A 22,255-nucleotide genomic window follows, 5' to 3' on the forward strand; every position below is an offset into this window, starting at 1 on the left:
GTTTGATTTCTTCCTCCTCTTCTTCCTCCACTCTGTCATCCTCACATTCATTCTTTCCTTCTTTTTCTTCCTCATGAGTCTTAAACGGGTTCTTCTCTTGGATTTCTTCCTTCTCCTCTTCCTCTGTCTCCTTCTCTTCCTCCTTTTCGTTCCCCTCATATTTTTCTTTTATTTCTCCAACTTCTTCTTCCTCAGTCTCTCTGTCATGTTCATTTCTTTCATCATCTTCCTCTTTTTCTGTCTCTACTCTGTCATTCTCTTTCTTTTCCCCATGAACCTGAAGTTCCTCCTTTTCTTTAAATTCGACTGTCTCCTTCTCTTCCTCCTTTTCTTTCTCCTCACATTCTTCTTTTCCTACTTTTTCATCCTCATGAGATGTAAATTCTTCTTTTTCTTTTATTTCTCTGACATCTTCTTCCTCTGTCTCTCTGTCATGTGCATCTCTTTCTTCATCTTCCTCTTTTTCTGTCTCTACTCTGTCATTCTCTTTCTTTTCCTCATGAGCTTGAAGTTCCTCCTTTTCTTTACATTCAGCTGTCTCCTCTTCCTCATTTTGTTTCTCCTTACATTCTTCTTTTCCTATTTCTTCATCCTCATGAGACCTAAATTCATCTTTTTCCATCTCTTCTTCCTCCATCTCTCTGTCTTGTTCCTTGCTTTCTCCATCTTTTCCTTTCTCTACTCTCTCATTCTTCTCATTTTCTTCAGATTCTTCCACCTCTTCTTCAGCTGTCACTTCTTCACTTCCTGCCTCAGAAGACTTGAGCTCCTGATTCTCTTTAGTTGTTTCCACCTGTTCTTCCTCCGCCTCTCTGTCTTGTTCCTGTCTTTCTTCATCTTCCTCATTCTTCTCATTTTCTTCAGATTGTTCCACCTCTTCTTCAGCTGTCACTTTATCTTTCTCATCAGTTTCTTCGTTTTCTGACTCAATCTCCTGATTCTCTTCGGTTTCTTCTGTCTCTCCTTCTTGTGTCTTTCCTTTCTCCTCATTCTCTCCTACTGCTTCTTCATCTTCCTCGTGAGATCTTTTTTCGTCCACCTCTTCGTCCTCATCACTTTCTTTTTCCTCTCCTCCACTCTCACTTCTGAACTCTTGTCCCGCTCTGTCGTCTTCCTGAATAACCTTTTTTCCTTCCTCTTTTTTCTCCACCTCTCCTCCTCCTCCTTGTCTTTCTGTCTCTTCCTCTTCATCCTCCTCATTCTCAACCCTCCTTTCTTCTTCTTCTTCTTTGTCTCCCTGCGTCACTGCTTTGCTCTTTCCTTCCACCTCGTCTTCTTCTTTCACCTCCTCTTCTTGCCTTTCTACATTTTCTTCCCATTTTTCTTCCTTTTCTTCTTCTCCCTCGTCATTCTCGCGCATCTTCTCCTCATCCACCTTTTCAGTTTCTTTCTCTTCATCTCGTCCATTCTCAAGTGCAGCTTCTTCTTCGACCTGTTTTTCAGTCTTTGTTTCTTCCTCCTCTTCCGTCTTTTCAGTGTCTTTCTCTTCTCCTTCATCCCCTGCTTCCTGAACACCTTTCCCCTCCTCCTCCTCCTCTTCCTCCTCCATCAGCATCGGTTCCATCGTGTCCTCTAATGACAGAATATCTCCAAACAGCCCAACTGCCTGAATGACTCGAGACACGATGGAGTTCTGCTCCAGGTCCAGATTGTCCAGGACGTCTGCAGCCGTCCACCAGCTCGCCATCCTGCAGGAAACTTCTACCGATCGGTTCACACAAAGAAAAAGCAAACCTGCATCTGTCCCAGCAGGATCCAAACTGGCTATGAAAGCACTCACACACGACCAGAGACGGATTTCATTAATGCTCGTTGGCAGCACACGTCATTTCTCAATCCACAGTCTGGTGACCTGAAGGCCACGTTTTCAGCCTCATGTGTGTGAACAAACTGGTAATACTTTAATCTCTCAGGTATGAGCGCCTTCGCTGGAATCCTCCAGGATTTCACTCAGTGTGCAAGTTTAGAATTGTAAAACAGAAACATTAAAAAGTATTCACACTGTAAAAGAAAAAAATGAAATACATGAAAACAAAAATAAACTATAAAGTTACACGTCTAATGTAAAACAACTGAAGAAAATTAGGATCCATGAAAGATACAACTTTTTTTTGGTAAAGTTGCAAATATTGATATTGCTATTATTTCAATTTAATACTATATTGTTGTAAACATGTTTATTTATTTAATAACAGTGGTTTGACATTTTTAAACATAAATCTAATCACTTTAAAGGTGGATATACTTTTAAAGAAAATCTATAAATATGACAGATAAAATTTCTATGTTAAGTTACCTGATTGCAGTTCTTGCATACGATTCCAGCAGCATAAAATCCCAATAAAATCACCTAATAATAAAACTTATCTGCAGGATTAAACTGTAGTATTTTTTACTATAACTCTATACATCCATATTTAAAGGTAATTTCACAGTTTTCTTTTTTCTTTTAAAAAAAAACCAAAAAAACAACACACTTAAATATCTCTCGTTAAACTTTAAAAAGCCAAAAATACAGATGATCTCATGTAAAAATTAAGATGAGAAACTATATTTTATTTAGGGTGAAAAAGTGCAAATAGATCAACTGAAATATACTGAAAACAAAATAATTCCCATTAATTTCCTGCACAGACAGCTTTTCACACTAATGTTATAAAGTATGGCTTATTTACGGTATTTAGTATTTTGCGGTGCGATATTAACCACATTCATGACGACACACAAAACCAGATGTTAACACAAAAACATTCAAATCATAATCGGGTGTTTGAGCAGGACCCACATAAAAGCCTTTATCAAGTCGATCATGTTGATATTCTGTATGTTTGCTCCTTAATACATCAGAATGATCGTCTTTATTTATGGAGCATATTTCAAAATCCAACCGCTTCACGCAAACAAATGACAAAAACCAATAAAATTTAATCCAGCACTGCAAGATAAGTGAAATAAATGAGCCAAACCAGTGTGATAACGAATATTAAAACTCTATACAAACTCCTCGGCTGAGCTTTTTCTCTGACTCTGCCTCTGACTGTACATATAAGATCAACATTCCCTCTGTGGTTTATCCCACAGCGGCATGTAAAGCTTTACATTAAGCTGCTATGTGTGTTACAGTCTCACATGTATCAGCATTATGTCACCGTTTATGTCATCGCCACAATTACACCCGCAAAGCTACATTTGAAGAGTTTCCCGTGAAGGAAATCTCATAAATATTCAAAAACATCATGAAATGTGACTGAGGCTGAATAAATCTTTCTATTTTAGATGCTGCTCAGTGTCCACTATGTGGCAGTGTAACCTGAGAAATGCAGCCGGTTGTGTTGAGAAACTTATTCTAAATAAGCAGAATTACGAGTCACTTGCCCAAGATGTGCTCCTCTTGTGTTTAAACTTAATACCATCCAAAATATCGTATATGAGTGTGTTAAACTGGATTTATTTATAATTTCAGTGCCTCACGGGTAAATATATTTAATTAGTTTTAACAATTGGTTAATTATTGTCGTATTTTCATGCGTTCTGTTGTGTGTTACGGTGTGCTGGAATTCTGCTTTGATGAAGCCGCTCGAGATGCCACTAAATTAAACAACAAAACCACAACTTGATGTTTTTCTGAATTTATTACAACAATAAAATTTTGTATCAGTACAAATCTGAAAGAATTTTCTGAAGAATTTTTATGCACTAAATAAATTCAAGATCATTTTTACATTAAAAAATGGTGCAAATAAAATCTTAATTGAAGGATAACGTATGTATATTAATAGTGATTATTGATAAAAATGAGCTCCAAATGTTATTTTGTGTAAAGTTTTGGTGCTTGATGAGAAGGTGAAAGTGCATATCTTAGCTATGAGTGTGAATACGACTCACAACAGGGCTTATTATAGCGGTTTTTTTTAAACACCAGTGCAGAACAAAGAGCTCTTAGTTCATGTCACAATGATCCTCAGATAATATTTCATGTTTTAGCTTTCTTGAGAAACACAAAAAGAGTTTTATTTAAACTAGCAGCAGCACAGACACTTACTGCAGCTCTAATTTCCAGAGTATCGTCATTGTTTTCCTACGATTCACCTCTACTTTGTGACTTTGCTTCCTGCTGCGCCCTCCAGGCAGCGAGGACCTCGTCGTCTTCAGCCTCGGCTGCAGCTCGAGCTCTGATCCTCTGCCTGGTTTGGGCAATGAAGGTCGCGATGTCGTCCTCCTTGTCTTCACCGTCAGCTTCCTCCCTCCTGCTCCTCCTGCCTTCTGTGTCGCTGCTTTCATATCGTGACTGATGAGCGAACTTTCTCTTGGTGGAGTAGTCGCTGTAGCTCTCGGTTCCCTCGTCGCTCTCGTCGTAAGCGGCGTACGACCTTCCTGCGCGGCTGTAGCTCTGGGACTGAGCGAACCCGTTGCAGGAATATTCAGCGTCTTCACCTGATAGATCTTCGTGAAGCCTTGATCTGTATCTTGAGGTAACGCCGTATGCGGTTTCCTCGTCGTCTTCTGCAGCATAGGAGGCCCTGCGGCTCGAGAAATCAAATTCTGAAGCAGAGGCATCGAGATCATCGTATGGATCCTCTGTAGGACCAGCTTCTGCTCCTGAGGCGGGTTTTCTCGGAGGAGGCCTGACACTTTGCAGCCAGTCGTCGATGCTCGTGTTTTTCTCCTTTTCCAGCTCTGGGTTCAGATTGAGGCACCCGGAGAGGCCGTAAGTCCTCTTGGGTTTCTCCTTTTTCTTTGCCTCTTCAAGAAACTCCTCCTCTCTCTTCTTTCTTTCCTCCTCCTCGTCTTCGTCTTCCTTTGGTTTCTTTTTCTTGTACAGAGTGCTGCGCTTGTTATCCTCCAGGATCTTCTTCTTTTCGTAGGTAGCCATCTTGCCCCTCATCTCAGATTTAATCTCCTTGTCCATGGCATCTAGTTTGCCCAGGTTGACCTGGTCCTGGAAGAGGCTGAAGAGAGGCACGCTGGTGGTGGTGATCTTGTTTTTCTTGGAGCCCAAGGTAGAGCCGAGATTGGAGCCGAGGGTGGAGCCAAGGGCCGAGCCTCGACCACTGAGACCTGATACGCTGCTTGACCCACCGGCCGAGAGGACCGACGCTGCCCTGCCGCGACCCTGGGACAGGGCGCTGGAGTAGGAAGCACCGCTCAGCAAGGACGCTTTGTCATCGTCTCCACCGCGACCCGAGATCACGCTTGATGCACCACCAAAGCTCAGTTCAGAACCAGCACGTGAAGGAGGAGGCAGGCTCATTTCACTCTGCTTCTGTTTGATCGTTTCAGACACGACGTTGGCGATCCAGTTTTGGATGCTGGACAGATTGACCATTGGTTCGCCTCCGGGGCCTTGTACAGTCGGAACTGGGAGGATGGGAGGAACTGGTGGCACAGGATTGATCAGGCCTGCAGACTGTGAGGATCTTGTGCTGCGAGGTTGTGAAACTGAAGATATGACAGAAGACCTACCGCTGAGCATGGACATGTTGTCATCGTTGGCCACGCTCGGCGGCCCCGTGACGCCAGCTCCTGCCCAGAAGGCCGACAGAGGTATCGTTCCACCGCTAACGCAGCTCTCGGTTTCCCAGCCGCACATCGACTGACTTTCTTCTAAAGTCTTCCTCGAACGCTCCAGAAGCTCCTCGCGTCTTTGCCTCCTTTTGATGGTTGCAGAGTCCTCACCACGGCTCATTTCCAAAATCTCATCCGTGTTCTCCTCCCCAAGACGCTTCTGCTGCCTCAGCTTCCACGCCTGATATGCTGTCAGGTTGACATCTTGGAAGGACGGCGCCTTGGCTTCTCCCTCGCCGTCACCTTTCTCTCCGTCGCCGATAGAACTTTTCTCTCCATCCTCACGATCTTTCTTGTTCCAGCCGAACTGGATCCTCTTGACGCGCCAGCGCTCCAAAGGCGTCATCTTCTCCTTATTTTTCTGGCAAAAGTTGTACATGGAGCTGGAGTCTGAGATGATGCTTTCCACTTCATCGTCGATCTTCTTCTTTCCTGATTCGCCTTCTGTTGCGGTGCTCTCACTGCCTTCATCGTCTTCTTTTTTGTGGTAGCGAGCAGCAGCTTGCTCTTCGATCTCCCTCAACCGCTGCTTCCAAAGATCAGAGTAGCTTGTGCAGCTGGAGGTGGACATGGCATCTGAGGGTGGACGCCTGTTGCGACGCTTCAATCGCTCTTTCACAGCTCGTACATCCTCACTGGTTACGCTTTCCACGTCGCCGTCGACACCTTCTTTTGTCTTCTTCAGACGACCTCCTGCAAGAGATTCCCCGTCCTCTGCGTCGCTGTTGAGCTGCGCCTCCCACCACTCGTCGTTCTGGTATTTCTCGTTTCTCCGCTGCCACTCGCGGATCATGGTGTCGAGACCGTCCTCATCGTCGCCCTCCTCGTCGCCCTCCTCAGGCAGAACCAGCTCCTCCTGACCACCAGTCTGGCTGTCCGGCCCGTTCTGAACTCTGGTCAGCCCATTCCTCAGCGCTGCAGCAGCAGAGGAGGCGACACTGCTCATCACACTTTCTCCATCCTCCTCCTCCTCCATCATGATGGAGTTTGCTTTCACCTCGATCATGCTCTGCTCGTCCTCTTTGTCCGTATCGTCGTCATCGTCGTCATAGTCTCCGCCTTCGCCGAAGATGCGAGCGCGGGTGCGGGCGTCGATCACGGAGCACTGGCTGAGCGTTTCGTCGTCGTCGTCGCGCTCCTCCATCAGGTTCTCGTTGAGCTCTCGCAGCTGCTTCAGGAAGCCCTCGTTGGGGTTGATGGCGCGTTTTTTCCTCATGGACGTCAGGGCCTCCATGATGGTCATGTGCTGGAAGATCATCAGGTATGACGCCACCAGGACGGCAGAGCGACTCACGCCCATCATGGAAACCACAAGAACCTTCCCTGAAAGCAAAAGAGGCAGTGATCACCCCGAGATATTTACTGAACAACATCCAAACATATCGCTGACATTTCCTCATACTTCTCAGCGGCAGTAAAAACTTTTCACCTGTCTTTTTTCTCATCATGTATAATGCATAATATTACAAAAAAAACATACCAGAGTGTTTTTATCTTTCCTTCTCAAACTAAATATCAGCCAGTTTGGCTTCCCAGCCTGCAGACACAGGGTTAGTTAGTAAATCAGTAGATGAATAAGAGACACAGTCGACTCTGTGACTGTATCATCATCTTCCAGGAACACGGATGACCTCTGTTACCCATAAAACGCTTCGAAGAAACTGATATGTTGTTACAGATTAACTGTTTGAGAACTGTTAAACTCCTCCTGGGAACATGCAGCTGGAAAATATCTGGAGAAATAAGTGCTTTGTGCAGGGTCCCTGGTGTGGATTCTGGACATGAAGAGAAAAATTCCAAGAATCCAAACACTGAAGATTTGTTAATTAAGAGGCCAATAAATAAATAAATAACTCACGAGGACATGTCATTATAAGGTAATGAATACAGTGATAACCGGTTGTATGCAGCTGAAGTAGTTGTTTTAATTAATACGCTTACGAACATTTTTTTCATTTTCCTGTCAGTGACATGCTTCCAGTCTGTTTTAAAAGTGTTTATTTATATCTGTGAGGATAAAAATTTTGGGATACTTTTTTGATTTTGAAAGCAAAACCACAGTGCAAACAATGTTATTTTCAGGGGAGCACATTCTTTTGCATTTATTTCTAGCACTTTAATCATAAAAACACATAAAACCAAACTGACAGATAGAGAGAGAGAGAGACTGACGCTTCAACGAATCCACCATTCCTCTGTGGAATAAGTTCCCCTAGCGCTGCGGTTCATACGTTATTTACTGTTTTACAAACGCGAGATGGAAAATCAAGGCGCTTGGCAACAATAGCACTGCACACTGGTATCTGTATTAAAGCGAATTAGAGATGAATCACCGTCACGCATGAATGAAACATCAATAGTGGAGTAATTTTACACGCGATCCATGATGATGAAGACGTAGGAAAATGGAAAGAAAAAAAAATCACAGCTCCTTCTGGCTCCCTGTCGTTCACACCCTCATGAATATGTCTAACTAAATACTAAAGTGTGAGATTGAAAATTGGAATGTTGTGGTTCGGAGGAAACACTAAACTGCTTTTTTCATCAATATAACAATTTAAAAGCGCTCTATTATAACTTAGATCCCTCATCTACTATCTTACTGAAACGAAAGTGCAGACAGAAGCAATAAAAGTACTTATTATGCAGTGAAATATCTCCCATCACTGATATATTATAAAGTCTGACGTGACCAGATTATTAATCCTGTGTAAAGCAGCGTTTTACTGTTGCGTACTGTTTCAAAGAGTCACCAGATAAGTGTGAAGTGGAAAAAAAGACGACAAAAATAAGTTCTGATACATAAATCTGTATTAAAAGTTTGAATTTCCTTTAATCATCCTTACCGCTTTGGCATATTTATTAATGAATTAAATTAAAATGATGGCAATAAATCAGTGTATACAACTGAAAATGTTCTGATCTCTTGAAATAAAATACAAAGTGTGGGAGAATTAAAAAACAACACTTGAAATGTATACGTATAATAGGTCATTTAAGTGAAATCAAAAGCTTCTTCGATGTAATTGTTAAATAAAACCACACAATTAGAATAAATGAGTGTTTAGAGATGACACATTTTTTAGGTCCTGTTGTGGTTTGAACACACCTTCATTAAAAAACAAACTTCATGCAGGCGAACTCTCTCCAGGACGGACTAAATAAGCTTCCGCTCACCTTTGTGAGTCAGCAGAGCCTCGTCCAGGAATTCGGCGGTGGGTCTGAAGTGCGTCGAGATGTCGACGTAGGGGAAGTCGTCCACCTCGATGCCCAAGTACTGGATGTTCATGCCGGCGTAGAAGGACTGGCTGGTGTAGACTCCGGTGCCGTGAGCCGTGTTCAGGATGTGTGTGATGCCCATTCGCTTCAGACGGGCCTTGTTAACCGCAACAGACCTGAGACAGGAAACACAAACAATTTCCTCTAAATTCTGGCAGCTGTTAATTACTGTATAATTAATTACAGAACTCCACAGCAGAATATAAAGTTTTACTGCTTAATACTGGAACCACACTTTGCAATAATATACTGTGTTTATATAGTGTTGCCACGGTAATCGAAGTATCTTTAATCTTCGACAATTGAGAACTCTGTTTAACATTTAAAAGCAAGGTAAGACAAGTCTTGTGTCAGGAGCATCCGTGCAAAATAAAAATGAACAAAAAATACACAGAAGTAATGTTTATCCTGCACAGATTCCTGTGGATGTGGAGATTAACTTTATCGCATGTGTTTACATATAAACAACAATGTTCTGCACAGATTCTGGTATAACGATATAAGAAATAGTGACAGGCAGTTTTTTTGAGATTGGAAACATCCGGGAACATTTCTTCATCTCCAGCTGCAGGTTCACGGTGAACTCACTCTTACAGGGGCTTTTATTTTGGAGAGACTATGAAGGAAAAAAAAAACTTAAACATTGTCTCAGGGACTCCTTACAGGTCTGACGGTGTTGCAAGGATTGGAGGAAAATCCACAAAATGTAACAGGACTCATGGCCAATGTGACGAGGATATTTAGATTTTCCTGTGAACAAACTCTCTATGTCGACGACACTGAATGTTTTGTTGCAGTAAAGTGAAACCAAACCTCGCTACATATGTCTTTTTGAAATTTTCAGGTAAATGATGAATGATCGTCACTGAATCCAGAACTCCTAAAAACACATTAAATTAAAACAATTCATGGTTTTCTTTTCTACTCACTTCTCGGCGATGTAGATGTTGGGCCACACCTCGTCCACGGGGTTGATGGGAGCCTCCAGGCGGTCCTGCACCATGGCCCTCTGGATGTCCAGCACGCAGGGTGTGTTGTAGGGGCTGCGGTCGTCGATCATGTCCCTGACGCGGTTGTAAAGGTCCTCCACCATCAGCTGTTCGGCCGTTTCCAGCATGGACTCGGGGATGGACTCGGTGCGAACACCACGAGGCGGCAGCTCTGAGGAGAGAAAATCCCCAAGGATCGTCAGGATTTATTTGTTGGGAATTTATCAAGAATTAAATGATGCAGCCAGAACCAGGGAGCCACTGGATAACCCCGGCTGAATGCTCGGCCACATGGGAACCAGCTGTGGCCCACATCTGGCTCGATTTTGAAGGTGAAAACCTGGACAAGTTTGGGCTGAGAGTTAACTCCACTTCACACAAGTGTTTAGGGAATCCATGATGATGAACGCCTCAACCCCAAAACCCTGCGGTGGGTTCAAAAGGTTCAAGTTTTTTGTCTGGAAAATCAACCAAATTTAAGCCTAAAACTGGGGTACAACCAAGAACTGACATCATTATTATGCAGCATGTCTGCGCACCAAAGTGCCCTCCAGTAACAACGATGGTGATTTATGTCATAAAAGTAAACCAACAAGACCAAACACTGTCGTGTTATTTAAGGTGTGATTATACCTGAGAAACCTACATACTAAACCTGAGCTTTAACAGTTCTATTAATGATAGAGGACAACTGAACTATTTTCTAAAATAATGTAGTTGCTACAACACACCTCTTGCAGTATTCAGCCCGCAGGTGTGTAAACAGTCTCTACAGAAACCAGCTGATGATCATGAACCATGTGTCGGCTGTGCTGTAATGTCAGAGGAGAGATCTGATCATCTGCGATAGTGTCGTATCGGCTCATTTCCTCAATCAGCCGCTCCGTCTCCGTCTGGAATGAAACGTGGATTTGCCACAATTGAGGAGTGTTTGACCAGATTAGACTTCATTGCTTCACACGCTGCGTCTGAATGAGGTTAAGTGTGTCTCCTGCACATCCTGAAATCTTCACATGATGATTCACTGCTGCTGGGTAAAGAAGCAGAGCGATATGTTTTTTTATTCATCAGTAAAACTCCCTCACAGCGTCTTTAAAGGACAGATTGGCTGCGGAACTTAGTTTAACGCCAAGCAGACGTCACAAGACTGAATATTGAACACGAGAAGTTTTTGTGTTCATGGCAGAAACTGTGAAGTCTGAGGCAAGAGGAAGATCATGTGGACTCATTTTTCACTGCAATATAAAGTCCTGCACCTCTATGGAAACACAGTTGATTATTATTTTACAAAAAGTGAAAAAACTAGATCTAACATGTACGACATTTTGTCCTGACGTGTTACCAATAGTGAAAAAAGAGGCTTTGCATACTGTAAATATTTAATTATTTGCAATTTAAGTTTCTCATGGCCTCTTATACTTGTGGTAAAAAGTGCCAGTTTTTAGTTTTTTGTCCTGAATGTGGTGCTAGTTTAAAACTTTAAACAAGACATCCATCCATCCTCTATACACCGCTTAATCCTCATTAGGGTCGCGGGGGGGCTGGAGCCTATCCCAGCCGACTTAGGGCGAAGGCAGGGGACACCCTGGACAGGTCACCAGTCCATCGCAGGGCCACACTTAGAGACAGACAACCAAGCACACTCACATTCACACCTATGGACAATTTAGAATCACCAATTAACCTCAACATGTTTTTGGACTGTGTGGGAGGAAGCCGGAGAACCCGGAGAGAACCCACGCTGCACGGGGAGAACATGCAAACTCCACGCAGAAAGATTCCGGTGCCCCCACCGGGACGCGAACCGGCAACCTTCTTGCTGCGAGGCAACAGTGCTACCAACTGCGCCACCCTGCAGCCCTAAACAAGACATGTAAAATAAATTAATTCTGATCAGGATTTTAAGCAGAGATTTTCATTTATTAGGTCCATCAGACAGCTGAAAATCCAATGATTCCATCTGTTTTTATTGATTCTGACTCTTAGAAATGCTGTAACTGTGATGATTTTTCATTTATAACCTGCCCTTTTAAACCCGCTTGTGGGTTTTGTGGCTCAGAAAATTAATTGATCACAGTTTAGATCCAGTGTAATCACCCTTGTGTCTGTGCCGGTCTGGTTATGTTCAGGTTCCCCCATGAATTTATGAAAAAGCTTCACTTTAAAGTTCATGTGGAGGCCCTCAGAAGATGCGGTATCGTTTTAGATACAAGATGTCACACTGTTTTAAAGAGCCCACGTTCTGCTCACGTATAGCTTCATTATTTTATTTTTGGATTCTGTTAAAATACGTTTACATGCTTTAATGTTCAAAAACCAAACACTGCTGCTCAATCTGCTCTCAGCTTCTGTTTGTAACGCTCCATTGTAGCTCCTGTCTCTTTCAGGCCACGCCTCCTGGAAAGCCCAGTGCGCTCTGATTGGCCAGCCAGTCTGACTACAACCAGGTAGCGTCGGTTAATAACCTCAGGACAGACAGAGAGGTGGAGCTCGAACAGAAGCAGCTCCAGTTTCTTGGTTTGGGGCCAAACTAGCTGCTCGGCAGGAATTACGCAAATGAGTTACATGGCGATGTAGATAAGTTACGGAGGAAGAACCTGGACTTCAAATGAGGCGTTTGAGGCAGGTAAGGAGCAGAGCTTTTCTTCAGGAACTCCCTTTGTTGTAGTCTGTAGGTTCTCTAAGTTTGCAAACCTTCACATGCACAAACAAGGATAACACAAAAAGCAGAATATGGGCTCTTTAAAAGCGAGCGCCTGAAGGTAAACTGCTCTTTCAGCCGCACGGTAAACAACATCACGAGGGGTTTGTGCTCAACTGTAGAATTAATTTAGACTTTGAAATGTCTTCGTTTGGCCTCACCCTCGTTGATGATCTTCTTGGCGGCGATGGCGGATGAGAGGTGGATGGGCTCCATGAAGATGCTGGCAGCGTCAGATCCAGAGATCATGGAAAACCTGGACTCTGACGCCATGGAGAAACTGTGAGACGAAGAGGAGAAGAAGAAGAAGAAGAAGCTCTGACTACTGCGACTGCCTGCATTGTATAAGCATTGTGTGAAAACGAAAGATAAAAACAGAACACAAGCATGAAAAAGGCAGATTTTTAAACATATAATTTTAAACGGTGTGAGTGTGTAAAAATGATTTTCTCCCTTTTTCTTCTCACTACAATGTCTCTACTTTAATTGGTAAAGTTCAGGGTATAAAGTCACACTGAGTTGTGACCTTACCGAACAATGAATACACTTTTCTTCCGTCTGCTGATTATTCTGGGAAACAGCCTCTGGCTCTACACATTCTGGGTTTAATTTAATCTAAAAATCTTCCTTTGTGAGTCTGTAAAATGAAAGTTTTCTATTCCATTTAGGCTCTTCTGTTCTATTCCAAGAATAATAAAGTTTATTTGAACAAATGTCTTTTGAATTTAAGTTATTTCTTGACTCTGGCAAAAGCAGGGATGAAAACATAACTACAAAAGAGCTTCAATACTTCCATATTAGAAACGGGAAATATCACATGTTTTATATTGATCTGCGTCACAGCACAGAATACTGAAGTTTATATCAAATGGGGCACAAACACATGAATGTGGGAAGAAGTTTACAGTCGAAAACTCTTATAAGTAAACCTTATGTTCACAATTAGGATGCGGTTTATTAGATGCTCTAATAACTCTAACCTCTCTGTAGCGCCCCCTGCTGTGCATCTATCATTTATTTACAGCTGAAACAAGTTGCTGAACTAATATCTGTTTCAGAAAATCCAGTAAAACTGCGACGATTTCAACATATCAAACAAGAACATGTCAAATTTAAAGATTTGTTTATTCAAATATGAAGTTAAAAGCTGCTTCTGGATTTCTGTTTTCATGCAAATAAATAAATCTATGCTTGTAAATTTAGCAGCACAAATGTCTTCTTCAGTTGAAACATTAACCAGCAGAAGTTAAAAGGCCCATAAACTGAGCTTTGTCCAAATCAGGCTGCAGAAATGAGACAAACTGTTGAAGACACGGCGTACATATTCGTAGTCAACTACCTTCAGTGGGTTTTCTCTCTCTGTGACTTATAAACATGTCATTCTTGGAGCATATTTCAGTAGAAAAATGTCACATCTTGCAGCTTTAAAACACTGTGATGCATTGCTCTGTCCACATCAGCACTCCTTCAGTCTCCTCTTGGTTTAATTCAGCTGATAAATGCTCAATATGGAGGGTAAAATAAAGCTCCAAAACTATTGTGTCAGTTGTGAACCGAAGCAGCCTCCATGTTCTCTACCTGGGGGAGGGACAGCGGAGGTAATGGGCCTGGACTCCTCGGACGCTCTTCTCCTCGTCCTCCTCCTCAGGTACCGTCTGATCGCCGGGCTCAGCGCTCTCATTGGCTGACGCCATGGCAACCTCCTCCCTTCCTGCAGCTGAGACTGAAAAAAAAAAATCCTTTTAATCCATGTTGCTGACGTTAAGAAAGAAATCAAATAAGAGCAGGTTTTATCGGCTTCGTTTCATGTGCAGAAACGAGCAATGATGCATTTCCAATATGAATGGATGGATGGACTCTTTGTCATCAGTATTGTTGCTGCTACCAGCACCGATGACAGTAAAACAACATTACTGTCAGTATCAGCAGCCTTATGACATATCACTGGGGCTTCATAGTTCTATTAATCACTCATTTATTGGGGATTTTCACCACAGAAATAGAGCATCAGCTATGCCAGTCCGTCGAAGGAGAACTGTACGGCTGCTGAAACACACATCTTGTCAGTTGAAGTTGCCATTACAGTTTTATGATGTGATAAGAGGGATTTATGTGGTTTGCTGTGGTTAAACGGCTTTAAATCAAACATTTAAATGCACATTTCCCTTCTTCCACTACACCCTAAGAACACAAATGGCTTCATGTAAGATAGTTTTCTCTTCATGTCCTGAAAGTTAAAAGCTCACACTGATATTTTACCACGAAAATAATTTAAAATCCTGAATCATAACAGAGAAACAACACACACAGGAGTCCTGCTAAAGTTGAACTGGCCTGTTGAGCAGCTGCAGCCTTTGAGGGATTTACGTGGTTTGCTGTGGTTATAACAACTTCAAATATTTCAAATATTTAAATGCATATTTTACGTCCCTGCTTCCGTAACACTGTTAAAACACAGGTGGTTTTATATCAGATCTGCTTTGGGATTAAAGATCAGCTGTATTTAGACACTTTTCTTGTTTTCTGAAAGTAAAAACTCCCACAAGACAAGTTTTGAATCTTAAATCATCACAGCTCAATGACAAATAAAGCAATCTTGTTAAAGGTTAAATGCCTTTGAGGGATTTATGTGGTTTGTTGTGGTTAAACGACTTCAAAGCAAATATTCAAATGCCGGGAAATGTTAATATCTCTGCTTCCTGTACACTGATGGCTTTATTAAAAGATCAGTGTCATGATTAAAAAAATCAGCCTAAAGGGTAAAAGAAGCTTTCCAAGTTGTATCCCTTTTTAAACTTTGTGTCACATTCAGCTGCGACCTGCGTTATCTCTGTCGGCGCTGATCCAAAGGTTCGACTGTCGGTGAACAGAACGCTGAGTTAAACAGGTTGACCTCACATTTAGTCTTCAATCAGAGCTATTGATCGACTGACAGAGCAGAGGGATAAAATAAAGACAAGAAAGAGCCAGGCAGGTTTCACAGTGATGTCGCCGTAAATGTGTGTGTATAATGTGTGTATCAGTGTGTGTCGGTGTGTGTTGGTGTGTGTGATATGAGGCCTCCCAGCAGGTCTATTTTTAAGGCGACGACAGCTGCCTCAGCCTACAGGCCTGACAGACCTCACAGCTCCGAGCTCTGAACAACACAACAGCAGCTCTGATCAGACGTGTGAAAACTCTGGAAACACAAAACATGGCTGCTCGCGCCGCACAAAACACACTCCCACCTGTGTGTGTGTGTGTGCGAGTGTGTGTGATTGAGTGTGTGATTGAGTGTGTGTCCTTACCTGAAGCGTGCTCCTCTGAAGCCGGCGGCGGCCGAACTGACACAGCCTCCTAAAGTTAGACCGGGTCCTCCCCCGCCTCCCCCAGCAGGCCTGGGGGTGACACCCGACACCGGGCCACAGGTAACCGAGTACTTCTACTCGAGTACTTCAGCTGTAGGAGGACTCATGTGTTTATTTAGTGTTCTTTACATCCAGAATGTCTCTGGCCTTTATTTCTCCTGTCCTTCATCCTCATTTTCTTAATTCTGTTCTGCCTTTTTCTTTTCTTTACTTCCTTCCTTCTTTCATTTCTTCATCACTTTCTCCTTTTCTTGCATCCCTCCTTTCATGTTTACTTCATTCTTTCCTTCCTTCTTTATTTCCTTCATTCCTTCTTTCATGTTTCCTTGCGTCATTTTTTCTTTCCTTCCATCTTTCCTCCTTTTTTCTTCTTTGAATCCTTCCTTCTATCTTTCCTTCCTTTCATCCTTGTTTTCTTTCCTTTCCTTCCTTTCGATGAGTACCACAGATAAATCAGTTGTCCTCACTTTCCTAATTTGACCAATCACAGAGCTCTGTGTGGAAACGTTAACCAATCAGTTGCGATGTAAGAAGAGGTTAAAAAAAACCCAACAACAACAAAACACATGTCAGATTTGTTCTGTTATCTAAAGCTGTGAGACGCGAGTGGATTTTCTGTCCGTCTGTGATCTGGTTTCTACAGATCCGGAAGTAAATATTAATGAGACAGAAGAGAATTCTCCTCCATCAGTCTTTTCATTAATATTCCATCCTTCCTTTTCTTCCTCCAGTCATGTGATCCATATTTCTACCCTTCTCTTTTTCTCTCACTCCTTTCCTTCTTTCTTTTGTCTGTAAAACACCAGAAGTTGTCATCACTGAAGATATTCAGATCATCAACCCAAGAAAAGCAGCTAATCCTTTTTTTTTTTTTTTTTTTAATGCAGTAGCGTGTTTACGACAGTGTTCTGAGACCAAAGGCTGTGTGTGTTTATCTGCACTCAGCTGACAATCATCTGCACTATTTATAACCAGTGGAGAACACAGCTAATTTAAGTCACACGGTCACACAACACACACATTATGAGGTCATAATCTCGAGTCTAAGACTTCCAAAATGAACTGGGAAGTTTAGCCACTGAAACGGGGAATAAAGCAGCATTAAAACCTTCCTGAACTCTTGTTTTCCTTTAAAAACAGCACAACATTTTCATTTACTGCCACGTATTATAACTTACCTAAAATGAGGAGCGGTGTGCTTGTTTCATGTGATTTTCCACGGTTAGTAAATATGTGTTTTGAGCTGCAAAGAAATGCATGACGAGGTGAATGTGAATAAACTTTATTTACCGTAACGGGAAAGTGCTTTGAGCGGACAACAAATGTTTAGCAATACAATTCTTCAGTGAATAAACGATAGAGAAATGAACAAATACGAATTTCAAAAGTAAAAAACATTACTCGTGCATATGGAAGTGTAAGAAAACATGTTTCCTCTCAGTTCTCAGGAGATATTTAACCAATATTCTTTCGTTGACTTCAGCTGGGATGTACAAACAAACATGGAGCTAGCTAGCATGTCACATGTTGCTAACCACAGATTAGCTTAGCTTAAATAAAACATGTTATTTTTTATTCTTTAAGGGGGTCAATTGCCACAACTTAACAAAAGGGCACATTTAGTCGCAAGCTAAAAAGCAAGAATGCTATCAGCATGTGGCGGCGTAGCGCTGTGCTAATGCTACACGGCTGTGGACAGGTTGTGAGGTAAATTATTTGCATATAACAAGTTCTGAACATATCTGCAAACGTAGTGTAGCGCTTCCTAATCAAACCGTCTTTAACCTAGCTGACAAACACGAGCACTTCTGTCCAAAAATACACCTCTTCATTCGGAAATCGCTTGTAAAATCAGTTCAAACGAAAACATAGTGGCAGGAAAATACAATATATTTGTCTTCAGCATTTACACCCAACAGTCCCGCAAACTGAATCTTCCTTGATCACGTTCTCCAGCCATTTATTCTTATCCACTCATGTAGAATAACTTAGAGGTAATTTATGGCTGAGCTGCTCTCAAGGACAAATCCGGTTTATTTTCTTCACAATAATGCATCATGTGAACTTTGCACGATTGTTTTCTTTTCATTTTGTAAAATAAAGAAAGAAATTCAAGCCTTTGCCCCATTTCTCTTTTTTAAGATTAATGGCATCCTAACTGTGTTATACTGCACGAAGACAGTTCTCTCTCCAGCTGTGATTGTTCTGCAGGACTTTATATTGAAGTGAGAAAAAAAAGAGTAATGAAAAAGGGGACAAGAGCAAAAAAATGCAGAGAAACTGCTTAGAGTTCAGAGGACTAATTGGAAAGCTGAAATAAAACAGAATGATCCAAGACTTTCCTGCACTGTTGTTTTTCAGAGCTATAAAAGTCACAAGTCATTGCATTAATTGGCACTTAATGTCCCCACTGCACATAAATGGCACTAAAACATCATCCGTTCCATTTTCTTAGCCACCTCTTTTAAATTCTCAGTTATAAATGATAAACCCTGCACACTTCTCGATGCCTTTTCACTCTTTATTGCATTGAATCCACAGTGCGTTTGTCTGACAAGAATAAAGTCGTGCAGCTCGGTGCTTCAATGAAACCTTGACTTGTCACAATAAAAGGTCAGCGGCTCTATACATGCTCAACGCAGCCCAGGAGTGCGTATTGTGTATCATCCATTCGTAGGTGTGTAGGAGTGGCACGTTTGCTGCTGAGATTTCAACACAACAAGAGGAAAAGCAAACTGTGAAAAAAAAAAGGCACGTACAGGCACAAAAAAAGAGACGACAGCACGATGTCTAACTGCAACATCAAGGAGAGAAAAAGCACAGTGACGGCACATCATCAATGCTGGTTCAAAGTATCACCGGCGAAGGAGGTGTTCACATCAAGACAAGAGTTTTATAGTTCGTGGTCCACTTCTGCCAAGTCCGTATTGCTTTTCACCGTGCCCTGATAAGCACCGTAATCCACCTCAGAGCAGTTTGATACACACATGGTTTTAGTTACACGTCAGACAACAAAAACATGGAAGGTAGAAAACTTAAGAACCATCTAAACAGCTCAAAACCGTGGTTACAATATTTCTCTGAGGCTCAAGAGTCCAAAACGAACTGCGTTGGTGGCTTTAATTTGGTGCCTGACTGCGTGTTTGGCAACATGTGAAACTAAATAACAGGCTTACTATCACAGGACCTTGATAAAATACTTTATTACCAAGAGTTGTGGCCACCAGCATCCATGGGAGCAGTTTGATATCAAATGTGAGGATCAGGATCTCTAAGTTTGGGACTGAACATGCTGGAATTAATCCAGTTAAACCAATCAAAGCTGATGCCCCCCCAAATAAAGGAGTTCAAGCATGTTGAAGTCTTGCCCACGAGTGACAATTCACTCTGGACACTGGACAACTCGAGGTAGGTGTGAGAAACGTCTACAACCTCTTGTTTCCGTTGTGGTGTGGGATCCAACAGATCCACAGATGTACCGAACCCTCCTCGACCGCCAGTTTGTACAGGAGAGAGTCAATAAAGCAGATGCCTCAAATTTAACGAACATCAAGACGAGGATTATTCATGCCATCTGTCTGAAGGATGTGGCCAGGGATCTTTCTTATTTTAGCTGCCACCACGACCCGCAGCCGAAAACATGGCACAAAATAGATTTAAAGAAAAGTTTGAACCACAAGGAGTGAAACCATCCGGTACCAAACACCAGCCAGTAGCAGATGGACAGATCATTTTGGTTTATTCTGAAAAATCATTCTCTCAGCTCCTTTTCTTCAGTAATCCTTGGACCTGAGGGAGACAAACTAAAAATTTAAAACTAACTTATGTCTGTCAGAATTTTGCTCTGAATTCCAAAATACTACCTGAGGTTAGTCTTTTAGTAAAACATACTAAACCTTTTTGTAATAGCGTTGCGCAGGGCTAAAATGATCCATTAGAAAAAATATTTTCATACTTCTGGAGTAATAGTTTAAAGTCTTTTCATTTATTGAAAATAAAACTCTTTGTATTTTCTCTTTAAAAGTTTTTCGAGACACATGCAGGAATATCAGAACAGTGGTGGACGTTTATTTAACCTCCTGAGCAGAATTAAAAGACATCTGCTGATATTCTGCAGCGGGAACTTAAATTCACAGCTTACATGATCCTGAGGGAGTTACTTTTTGTTGATTCCTTGGATTTCTGGAATAAATCCATTGGACTGAAAATCCACCAGAGACATCAGAGAAAGATAAGGAGACAGCTCCGTGTGCAGATTAATATTCCACTCATGTTCAGGATAATCAGCTACTCCCTTCATGAGCGGGCACATGTCGGTGCCGCTGCATGTGTAATAATGGAATAAGCCCACATCCTGAATCGGAAAATCTTATGGATGTTAGCGGAGATGCGCTGATATTAGCGGTTGCATTTTAGCACATTTAAACACATCTGCTTTGTTTTAGAAGACACTCATTGTCTCGTGTGAAACTACCAAGAAGAGGGTCTGAATGAGTAAATCTTTGTCGTCTGGCCTTGAAGCAACAGGAGTCCTCGACCTAAAACAGCACTGCACTTTTCCTTTTTCCTGAGAAAGGCTCCGAATGAAAAGCTTTGTTGAGACAATCTGGGAGACGCAGCATGTGGAAATTGATTTAGTCAAAGCTGAATGAGGCAACTTTGCAATTTCTTCAAGTCTGATGGCCTTCATTGACATGAATCATGACAGGCTGTACCCTTCAACTCATCAGTGCCAGTTTAGTTTTTAATTTTGCTCCAAACTTTTGATTCCTCAAAAATTAACTCCAGCAAATGTGGATTTTTAAAGTAAAATCTTGCCAAGTGCACCTTTAACAACAACAGGTTTGGTCCCTCGCAGAGCAACTGCATCCAAACAATGACCAGAGACACTAAAGACAGAAAGCAGTTGAGGTCCAGAGGAAGTTTTGCAAAGAAAAACATGCTGTTATTGCACCACTTCAAGTTCGAGGCACCTGATAACTCAAAAAGCCTCTTCCAAGGTCAGTGTCCTGCAGATTCATTGCTGTTTTAAAGTCTTCTCAAAAGCTTTGATGTACAGACGTTCTGAGTCTGTACATCTGAGTAATAGTGTCCATGTTTCAGTACGTCTTATGTTTTTGTTAGTTCCTGTCATTCAACCCTTGTTGTCACCAGCAGCAGGCAGCAGAGGCACAGCCGCTTCGCTCCTCTCAGCATCACCGCCATCTTTCAGCCCGCTCATCACATTCTTCATGGTTTGGTAGTCAGTTAGCTTTTTCCTGTTCTCATCCTTCACTGCGGCGTCTAAATCGACCCTCGGGAGAGGCGGGAACTCCTGGCAGTACGCCGGCGGCAAACAGGGCACCAGATGCACCTTGCCGCTTTCATTCATGAGCTGGACGCAGGTGTAGAAATCCTGCGGTGCTTGGTTGGTGCTGAAAGCAGTCATGCCGGAGGCGGGGATGGCCATGCTGTAGTCCGTCCCCGGCAGCGACACGATCTCCGGCCTCGGCCACGGGGACGGCACCTCCAGCGATGGGGTGAAGGCTTGGGGAGGCAGGGAGCAGCAAGGCGACAGGCTCTGCACGTACGCTGTCGGGTTTTGGGTCGTGAGCTGATGGTGGGCGGTCATGGGCGTTGGGTCAGAGGGAACCACGAAAGTGTCTTTCTGCTTGTCTGTGAGGCCGCCCGGGATGCCACAGTCCTTCAGTGAGGTGAGATAGGCGTCGTCAGCGCTTACCTGGTCCCAGACTTCCTCGTAGTAGCACGGAGATTTGTAGCTGTGGAAGTTACTGAAGTGACGGTTGATTTCGTCCAAGTTCCCCTTCTGAGGATGGAGGTGAGTAGCGATACATGAAAAGAGGACAGAAGAAACCACATGAAGTGAATTAAAGGAGGAAAAAGAAGTCGAAAGAAGAAAGAAAGGAGTGCGAGCAAATGTTAAAACAAAGGGTAAAAAAATAGGGAGAAGGAGTGAAGGAAAGATAATAATGAAAACAAGAAAGATGAAAGAGGGGACAAGCAAAACGTAAGGACGAATAGGAGGATGACAAGAGAAAAGGTGGAAGGAAATCCAGCAGTGACATAAAGAAACACAAGTACAAGGTCAGAAGAAATGGCTGGAAGACGTCCCTGAAAGCAGCAGTGAATTCATGGGTTTTACCTTCAAGAGCAGCGGGTCGATGCCGATGATCCGCGGCTTCGGAACGGGCGGCAGGAAGTACTCTTTAATTCTGAGGGTGAGAGCATGAAGAGGAAAAGTTTGAAGTGGCAGCACACAAACATATCCGTCCACCCCATAGACTGTATAAAAGATGGACGTAGCTACCGTGACGTCACCCGTTGGTTTCTGCACTGAGAAAATGAAGCCAGGGTTTTGCTACTTCCTGGTTGAC

The 22,255-nt window shown here is 42.6% G+C and overlaps 2 protein-coding genes across 2 annotated transcripts in view; both read right to left on the reverse strand.

Moving 5' to 3' along the window:
- Positions 1 to 3,613: 3,613 nt before the first annotated feature.
- Positions 3,614 to 15,864, reverse strand: dusp27 (dual specificity phosphatase 27). Its single transcript, XM_008302146.1, has 6 exons — positions 15,822 to 15,864; positions 14,113 to 14,257; positions 12,696 to 12,814; positions 9,774 to 10,005; positions 8,743 to 8,960; positions 3,614 to 6,888 (listed from the first exon to the last, which is right to left on the reverse strand). The coding sequence occupies exons 2-6, from the start codon at positions 14,226 to 14,228 to the stop codon at positions 4,079 to 4,081; spliced, it is 3,495 nt and encodes a 1,164-aa protein (XP_008300368.1). The 5' UTR covers positions 14,229 to 14,257; positions 15,822 to 15,864; the 3' UTR covers positions 3,614 to 4,078.
- A 1,283-nt stretch (positions 15,865 to 17,147) lies between these two features.
- Positions 17,148 to 22,255, reverse strand: part of crfa4 (cytokine receptor family, class I receptor 4) — a 31,337-nt gene continuing 26,229 nt past the window's right edge. Inside the window, exons 8-9 of the mRNA XM_008302147.1 lie at positions 22,024 to 22,093; positions 17,148 to 21,687 (exon numbers count right to left, since the gene is read on the reverse strand). Coding sequence (XP_008300369.1) covers positions 21,016 to 21,687; positions 22,024 to 22,093 — 742 coding nt within the window. The 3' untranslated portion in view covers positions 17,148 to 21,015. The remainder of the gene's footprint in view (positions 21,688 to 22,023; positions 22,094 to 22,255) is intronic.

Source organism: Stegastes partitus, unplaced genomic scaffold (genome assembly GCF_000690725.1).
Source record: "Stegastes partitus isolate 25-593 unplaced genomic scaffold, Stegastes_partitus-1.0.2 Scaffold1766, whole genome shotgun sequence".
Classification (NCBI taxonomy): domain Eukaryota; kingdom Metazoa; phylum Chordata; class Actinopteri; family Pomacentridae; genus Stegastes; species Stegastes partitus.